Raw genomic sequence first — 9078 nt, 5'->3', positions numbered from 1 at the left:
ATGGAGGACAATGTGAACCTAGAACTTACACTCTCACTTAATTCATCCCAAGACAGGTCAAAAACCACCAACCATGCCATCACCGAGATGGAAGCTGATAGAGTTGATGCTGGTTTGGACACCGTAGTAAAGTCTGAAATCGGAGGTTCAAACTCTGCTTTGGTGAAAAGGGGGAGAGGAAGGCCTCGAAAGTCTGAGGTTGATAGGAATCGACTGTCTCCTACCAAGTTGCCACCGAGGACTTCCAATCAGCCTAGTGGAAGTGAGGAGAAGCGTGGAAGGGGACGTCCTCGTGGTTCTGGAAAACTGCAGAGTTTGGCTCCCATTGGTATGAGTTTCTTTCCATTGATTTTTTTTTTCATGAATATTTATTGTTTTTAATTTTGTTATGTTGGTTTGAAAGTTCATTTTTAACATTAATAATTGTTGGAATGATTGTGCATCGTGTCTTTTTTTTTTTTTTATGCATTTGAGTTTGACATTTTTTTCCTTTTCAATTGTGCGGCTTTTGTTATCAAATCAAATCCGAATGACGAACATAATTTTGGTTTTCAATGGATTGAAGACGGACCAATAATAACATGCATTTCACGTCATAAACGATCTCGACTGCTGATTTTGAGATCCAAAATTTCTCATAATACATGACAAAGCCGTTGTCTCTAATCGAAATCTGATTGAGGATATGTCTAGATTAGTGGTCGAACATTACATATCTAAAACAAACAAAATCCATCACCTATTTTGTTTTTTGTTTTTAACTTGTTTCTACTCATTCACATGCCTCTTATTATTTTTGATTTTATGGTTTTAGTGAAAACTAGATAATTTTATTTGCTACTACATTTTAATTTGTCAAAACAAAAACTATGTTTTATGTTTCTTCAATTCATATTGATACTTGTTTGGAATTGAAAAGTTGAAGTAATATTGTGCAAGTGGTTGTTGAATATTTTTCAATTTATAATATGATTTGTGATTAACACCAAGATACTAACCGGTAACACTTTTGTTGAAGACATTTAATTTATTATGAAATCCTTCAAACAATATTTTGTTAAAGAGGAAATCATATAGTATTCAGTTTTTCATATATGAAAACTAATATTTGATTTCTTTTTTTTAGGTCTTGGAGTTCCCAAAACTATTTTGATAAAATGAAAATATTTTATTTTTATTATTTATTTAATAAGTTATTTTTGACAAATTATTTAATAAGTAATAGATGCGAAATATCTACGAATTTATTTGAGAACTAATATAATTCATTTGACCACTTTTAGTGAGGTCACTCTTCCATTTGATTTTGGTTTTTTGGGTTGTGAATTTTATTATGTTATGAAGTTTTAAATAAATAAAAATATTTTCAAGTACAATTTTAAAGTAAAAAATGTGTTTCATAAAAGTACATATTTAGCGTTATCAAAATTATAATTTATCGACTTTATTTATATCTAATATTTGTTTGACCATCTTTAGTGGACTCACTAAATGTTGGTTTTTCTATTAATTTCGGTTACTTTTGACGGAAGAATTTTAGGATGTTCAAAATATTTTATTTTATGCGCAAGATAGAAAAACAAGTATTTTAGTTATAAAAATATAATGAATAAAATTAATATAAAGATATAAGTCTTAATTAATACGATATTTTATATGAAAGTAGTCTGAAGATTTTATTTATCTTCGTCTTTTAGTGTCTCGGGAAAGTAAATTTTCTGCACGTTACTTTTTAAATCAATATTTATGCGTTATAAATATTTATAATTTATTTCATGACAATAAAAAAAAAATTCATTTAATTCGAAGTATTTATTAATAAACTATAAACACACAAAAAAAAACCTTGCAATAAATAGAAGAAAAATATTTGATATAAATCATAAATAATATACGACCTTATATCTAATTATTAACGTATTTTCAATTTTTTTATAAAAAAATTAAGATCATTACAAATATGTAATTTAAAATATGTAAAGTGTCTTTAAGTTTTTGACACAAATAGGAGTAAATAATCTAAGTTTCCATACTTTCAAGAAGGTTAATTTTGGAAAATTATGTTTCTGCCCAAGATTGTTAAGTTTTCAAGGTTAATTTTAAATCTCATTTTACATTTGTTGTATGATTTGATTACAATGCACCAACAGTGCAAATAACTTTATACAGACATCTAGTTAGTCTTATTTATAATTTAAATTTTTCTAAAATATTTTACAATGTCTATTATCTATATATAGTTAATATGCTTGAAGCTACAAGTACATATGCACTTATATTTGTTGCAGATGAATGTATTGCAGAAACAGATGGAGGAAACATGACACCTTATATGCTGATTGTGAACCCTAGAGAGGTAATATGAGATCAGTACAAATGTATTTGAAATTCTAATTTGGACATATTAAAAATAGTTTAAATTGAATTATTAAGACAAACCCTAGAGTTCAGATATTTCTCAAAATCTATGTGTATGGTATAAATTGAGAGTGTTGTTTTTGGTGATTTTCAGGATGTGGTTAGAAAGTTATTTGCATTTATGGAGAAAGTTCCTCAAGAAAATGTTTGCATACTTTCTGCTTGTGGAACTGTATCAAGTCTCACCCTTTGTGAACCTGATGTTTCTAATGGTTTTTCAAGACATGAGGTACCACTGTTGAAACAATTAATCTCCTATATGTATTAATAATATTCATAAAAATTTTCACCATTACTTCTTTATATATCAATTTATAAGATGTATCATTTTACTATTCATCCTACGAAATTTTTATTTCAACTCTCATTTTTTGTACTAGAAAAAGTAAGAGTAATGGAGAAAATTAATAAAGCTTAAATAAAGATGTTAATGGGAGATATGAAAATTTATACTCTTTAATAGTACTAATTAGGGTAAATACTTGTGCAATTAGTAAAAACTAAATTGAACTAACAATAGCACAATTAGCCTAATGAAAGATCAAGAAAGATTATGAGAACCATATTTTGATGTATCAAGTGTGATTTCTACATTCATCGAATAATTTGGTCATGAAATATGTTGATCGTCTATTTGTTTGATAATTTTTTATGCAAATTAGTTTGGTCATTGAATATGCATTACATTAATCACCTTGATATTTTTTTTATTTTTTTTATAAATATAGGGTCACTTTGACATCTTATCTTTAAGTGGACCATGCACCATTACTGGTGGTGCTGCTGGTGGTTCACAAAGGAAAATTGGCATGTTGAGTGTTTCATTGGCTCAACCTGATGGCAAGGTTTTTGGAGGTCGTGTTGACAACTTATTGATAGCTGCTACTACTGTTAAGGTAAGAATTTTTTTTTAAAAAAAAAAAAAAAAAAAAAAAATCCTCTGGATGATTTCAAGGGTCAGAATTGATTGAAATTATTTATCAAAATACAATAAGTTTTCAATCCCAAACTATTTCGTGTGTGAAAATTCTTGTTAGGAGGAGAGAAACTACCTTCTGTTTTAAATCCCAACCAATATTTATCACGACTAAACTAACAGTAGTGAATAAAATACAAATCTTTAACGTCATTGTGTTGAATTGTTTTAATATCCATTGTTACACACTTACTAAAACTTTCTCTTTTTCCATTAGATAATTTTGGCAACTTGCAAGAAAAACATAAAGAAGAGAATGTATGCATCTACATCTTCAGCTGCTCCAAACATGGCGACTAATCAAGAAGCAATAAGGGATAATAACTCGAAAGGTCCTAAGTTAACTATTGAAGGAGAACCTAGCTGCCCACAACATTCCTAAAATATAACGCACCTTTGTTCAACCTTTTAGATTATGAAGAACATAATCTCTCTCTCTCTCTCTCCCGCTCCCTCTCCCTCCCTCTCCCTCTCTCTCTCTCTCTCTCTCTCTCTCTCTCTCTCTCTCTCACACACACACACACACACACACACACATATTTGTTGCTATTGCTTATGTTAGCAACATGTTTTTCTAGTGTTCGACTTTGTTGGAAGTGAAAGTTGCGAATCTAGTTTTTCCGGTGTTTGAATATTTTGCAGACTTATTGATTGGATTGATTTTATATTTAGTGTTTGGAATGTTATGATGGTTTTATGGATTAATTTATTTAGTTTTAGGTTATGTGAATAAGTCATGTCAGATTTTCTTCTCTGAATTGTTTGTGTAACTGCAAGCTACGAATCTAGAGTTTCTGATTACTTGATTTTAAGACATTTGACGAAAATAGCTAGGCCAATGTCTTGGTCACTAAATATTTTCAGCAATTATTGCTATCCAAAGTCTTGGGGTGAACCCATAACCCTTGAAGGTTTAAGAACGTCGAATTAAGTACACAATTATAATTGTTTATGTCTAAATCTAATCAATAATTGAATGGTTAAAATAGGTCAAACCAACAAAGTCAAACCAACAAAGTTATGGTTTGTAATCATTATGACCCAGATCAATTCATGGACATCAGTAGACGTACAAAAATATTAAAATTAATATTAACCGAATAAAATAGCAAAGTACAAGCTGATGAGTACAAATTACATAATCCTGTCTGAAGTAAACATGCACTGACTAACGAGTACACGATATATAAACCATGTCCTAGTACATACTACACGACACTATCAACATAATACTAATATCAGACAATACACCTCGAGCGTCATGCAACTTCTTTATTGTTATACCCTGTTTTTGGACCTAAAAATACTGGGCCCAATTTCATTTCAAACTTTGTCAATTATCAAATTTCAACTGCACAGTTCAAATTGTCTCTGCCTCGCAGTATTTTCAATCACAATTTCATCTATGTTTTTCTTGCATAAAACCTTTCGAAATGTCTTTACTTGTCTTGTAAGTCATTCAAAAGTGTCTCTGAATCATTACATTGCTTTTTCTACAGTTTATTTCAAAATTTGCAAAAAAGTCATACAGAAGGGTATTTTGGTCATTTCCTGCAGTGGGACCCATTTTCATCCTTGTGACTGTCTCCGAGTCTTTCCAGATTGTTTTTTTAACATTTCATCAGTAAACCCTGTTAAATTCATTTCAAGCTTGCGTCTGAGTCAGTGTTAAGTCAATTTCAATCTGTTTAGGTCATTTTTAGCCCTAGGGGCATTTTGGTCATTTCACACAAAATTTTGGCATAGAGAGGTTACTTTGAAGTACCTCATTTAAGCCATTGGTTCGTTTTAGTCCGTTTTGTCAGTTTTATTTTTTGTTTCGCTTTACGTTTGGTCAAATTACGTTTTTTACTCAATTTTATTTTTAATTGCATTTTGGTCCCTCAATTGAGGCCCCAAAATTGCATTTTGTCCAAACAATTTTCTATTTCATTTCAGTCCTTTTTTACTATTATTATTTTTTACATTTCAGTCCTTTTAGGGTTAATTGCAGTTTAGTCCTTAAAGTTTTTGTTTTTGCAGAAAAGCCCAAAGTTCATTTCAGGACCAAGGCCGTGCCACTTTGATACAAGTCCAGATGTCACAATTCCATTGGTTCCAATGCACACATGTCAGCTATATATACAGTGAGTCAGATTCAGAGCCATTAATCACACGCCACTTCACCAAAAACAGAATCAATCTTTCTCTTTCTTGTCAGTTAGATCAAAACCAAAAATCACAGAGAAACCAGTAAGAACACAAGAACCCTAAAAAATTCCAGAACCAAAATTCATACACGATTCCATTGATTTTTGCATCAATCCTCAGAGATTCGTGTGAATCTTCATCACTGGATTGAAGATTTTCCTGCAATTCCAAGTGCGAGCTCACATTGAAGCAAGCTCAAGCACTGATCACAGGGTTTCCTCACGTAAGTCCAAGAAGCAAGCTCAAGCACGAAATCACAGAGAGAGAAGAAGGAAAGAAGCAGAATCTGGACCGGTGAAGCAAGCAGAAGAATCAACAACACAGAAAACACAGAATAAAGTTTTTCCAAAGATTTCCTCCATTAAAGGTTTCAACCAAAACCTTAGGTAAAACTCAGAATCTCTTTCTCAGAAAATAATATCATAGTTTAAACCTGTAAAAAATCACGCAAGCGAAACAGATCTAAAAATTTCCAGAATTCAAAGATAAGACCGTAACCGTAAACACAAAACCTAGATCCATAAGGATCTAAGTTTTGAAAGCAAGAACAAGCACCAGAAAAGTAATCAAACAACGAAACGATGTAGATCCGTAAGGATCTAAACCTTTTCCTTCAAAAAAGATCAAAAAATCATTTCAAAACCGTATAAAGTTTTCAAGATCTATGTCGTTTCAAGCTGTATTTGAAAAAACAATTGCTGGATTCGTGTTTAGGGTTAAAGGACGAATCAAAAGATTTGAAAATCTTTAAGTTCTGGAAATTTTTCACCGGAAAGTGCATAGGACTCGCCGGAGAAGATGAAGCTTCCGGCGGACCTTCAAGGTCTCCGCCGTGGCTTCATCCTCACCGGCGGTGAGGGTTAGAGAGAGGTGAGAGAAGAGAGAAGAACTTAGAGAGAGAAAGGGAAGTGGAAAATGGAAAAAATCGGAGCTCCTCCCCTTATATAGCCAGTGAACCGGACCGGTCCAGGACCGGTCCATTCCCCTTTGATTCCTGGCCGTTTGATCTAGGGTTTCAGGATCCTGGATCAATCGTGTGGCTCCTGTGCATCCGGACCTTGTAGTTTTGGGCTTTGGGTTGGGCTTAGGTTTCTTTTTACGTTTTTGTTTATTTTCTGCTATTTGCACCATTTTTCTTTGCTGTTTGAACCCCTGCATGCTTAAAATTTTCTCTAAAAAATCTCCAAAAATTATCACATGTTTCTTGATGTATTTTCATGACTTTTTTCTATATTTCTCAATGGTTTTAAAATGATAAAAAAGCATGTGATATTTCTTGGTTAATTAGTGTGTTTGGACATAAACTTGTGCATTTTTTAGTAGCATATCACTCATGATTTGTTGACATATGATTTGAACTTTTGGAATGCAATTTTATGATAAATTTGTTGCTGATCCTATGTGTGGCTTGCTGCTTGTGAATATGAATCTTATTTTTCTTCTTGCCTTGCAATTAGTATGTGTTTTAATAATTAAATAAGGTGCAAAATGTCTTAAAAATGTGCCATGGGTTTTAGCTTGAATATGTCCTATTAATTCTCACCTTATGGCACAAAACAAGACTTCTAAAAATGCCATGATAAAGGGATTATGGGTCATATCTATGCTAGAGCCTTATGACCACTTTCATGCACATTTTGTCACTTTATTAGTCTCTTTTATGTCTTTCCTCTTAATATTTTTTTTTTTTTTTTGTGCACTTCTTTTATTCTATGCTTTATTTTACTAATCATCTCACTTCTTTTGTTCCATTCATTTCATGAGCATTTCTCCATGTCACCACTATCTCCTCCACTTCCTTTAGTTTAGTATTCATTTTTTGCAAGTTTTAATCCATTTAGTGATGTAATTTGTTATCATTGGTTTGTAGCTTGGCAAAGGGGCCATAGAATGTATTTAGGCAATTGTTGTAATATGGACTATGGACACTATGACGCACCGGCACGCACACACTCACCCTAGATGTATGCCTAGGATTGTATGTGTAGATATACGGCTAGGATTGCATGGTTAGACGAATGTTTAGGTTTTAACACTTAGAAAAAATCCAACTTTTTCCCAAAATATGCAAATAACCTCATTTGAAAACTTTTTTGCAAAAAATAAAATGGGAGTCAAAACTCCTTATTTCTCTTTATTTTTCTTAAGTAAAATTTCCAATGAATCTTAAATACACATAGACTTCATTTTGAAAAAGACTAATTCCACCTCACATTTTCCAAATCTTATGCCCTTGAGGCCTCTCATCTCTATTCTTCAAAATCTCTTTTCAAACTTAAAATCAACCAACAAAAACAAAAACCATTTTTGAGAATGAACTACGAACGGTTTTGATCCCTTAAAAGGGTACGTAGGCAATGAGTCAAAACTCATCCAAGCCGAAATAAAATCAAATTCTACTTCTTCTCACCCCCCATTCTTAACTAATCACACCTTCTTTTTTACAAATAAGCAATAAAACTAAAGCGTAGAAATAAACTTAGGAGAGCGGTTCTTATGGAATACCATAATCGCTCCGGGTGCCTAACACCTTCCCGTAGCGAAAACGACCCCCGAATCTAGAACTTTTTAAGGGTTTTTCTCCTTTTACCCTTCCCAAGAAAAAGAGAGATATCAACGGTCAAAAGGTTCAAGTCCAATTAATGGCTTGGCACCCAAAAACCATGATAACAGAAATGGCGACTTCACTGGGGAAACTTTTTAGCGGGTCGCGCCTAGTTTTCCTTAGTTTATATTTACGCTTTGTTTTATTGCTTACATATGTGAATACTTGTTTACTTTCATTTGACGTGTGGGGTGAGAATATCAAAAGTCCTAACCCGGGCTGAGTGAACTTATGTTTAGGTAGAGATATAATCGACAATTCGATCCGGGGGTTGCCTCGTGTATTGGATTATGCGATCAATCTCACATAGCTGAGGCATTTTGAAGGTGATATTGTCGGCGTGTGTTGTCATGCTTAGGCACTTCATTTTCAATTGTTCGACGAAGCTATGAACCGTAGTTACCAAACCCATCCTAGCCTTTTTAGGACGTAGTGCGGTGGCTAAATTGAGTGTTGTCTCAAACTTTAGTCGTCACGCGATACTACACTCAAACTAGACCTTCTCACAAATAATCATGGAACGGGTGTCGTCCTGTACTACCATGATATATGTGAGAGAGGTTGCAGTTTGGGAACTGTGTTAGAACCTTGGTTACTACTACCCAAAGCCTTAGTTCACCGGACGCCGTGTCCATCCGTGGCCCCGTTACTTTGAAACTCAACCCACTTTGTTCTTTAACAACACAATCATGCATACATGCATTCATGCATAAACATTTTTCATGCATTCATCGAAGGGTTTAAACAAATGGAAATTTTTGTAAATAATCACAGGTATGAAGAAGACTAAGTGCTACAAATTCAAGGAGGTGGATTTGGTTAGTTTGAGAGAGTTGGCACTCAAGGTCAAGAGTCAAACAGGGTTCCGACTCCGATATGGGGGATTGCT

General features: G+C 33.1%; 1 protein-coding gene across 1 annotated transcript; it reads left to right on the top strand.

The window, feature by feature from the left end:
- Positions 1-3776, top strand: LOC25492318 (AT-hook motif nuclear-localized protein 1). Its single transcript, XM_024780594.1, has 5 exons — positions 1-328; positions 2304-2356; positions 2513-2647; positions 3147-3314; positions 3612-3776. The coding sequence occupies exons 1-5, from the start codon at positions 1-3 to the stop codon at positions 3774-3776; spliced, it is 849 nt and encodes a 282-aa protein (XP_024636362.1).
- Positions 3777-9078: the final 5302 nt, after the last annotated feature.

The sequence above is a fragment of the Medicago truncatula genome, chromosome 4 (genome assembly GCF_003473485.1).
Source record: "Medicago truncatula cultivar Jemalong A17 chromosome 4, MtrunA17r5.0-ANR, whole genome shotgun sequence".
Lineage (NCBI taxonomy): Eukaryota > Viridiplantae > Streptophyta > Magnoliopsida > Fabales > Fabaceae > Medicago > Medicago truncatula.
Note: the sequence above shows the minus strand (reverse complement) of the source record. Positions and strands in the feature narration are given on the sequence as shown.

Excerpts from the sequence above, each read along its gene's own strand:
- LOC25492318 (XM_024780594.1), top strand. The coding sequence starts at position 1 with ATGGAGGACAATGTGAACCTAGAACTTACACTCTCACTTAATTCATCC. Across the intron at positions 329-2,303 it reads GCAGAGTTTGGCTCCCATTG|AAACAGATGGAGGAAACATG; the intron begins GTATGAGTTTCT and ends AATGTATTGCAG. Across the intron at positions 2,648-3,146 it reads ATGGTTTTTCAAGACATGAG|GGTCACTTTGACATCTTATC; the intron begins GTACCACTGTTG and ends TTATAAATATAG.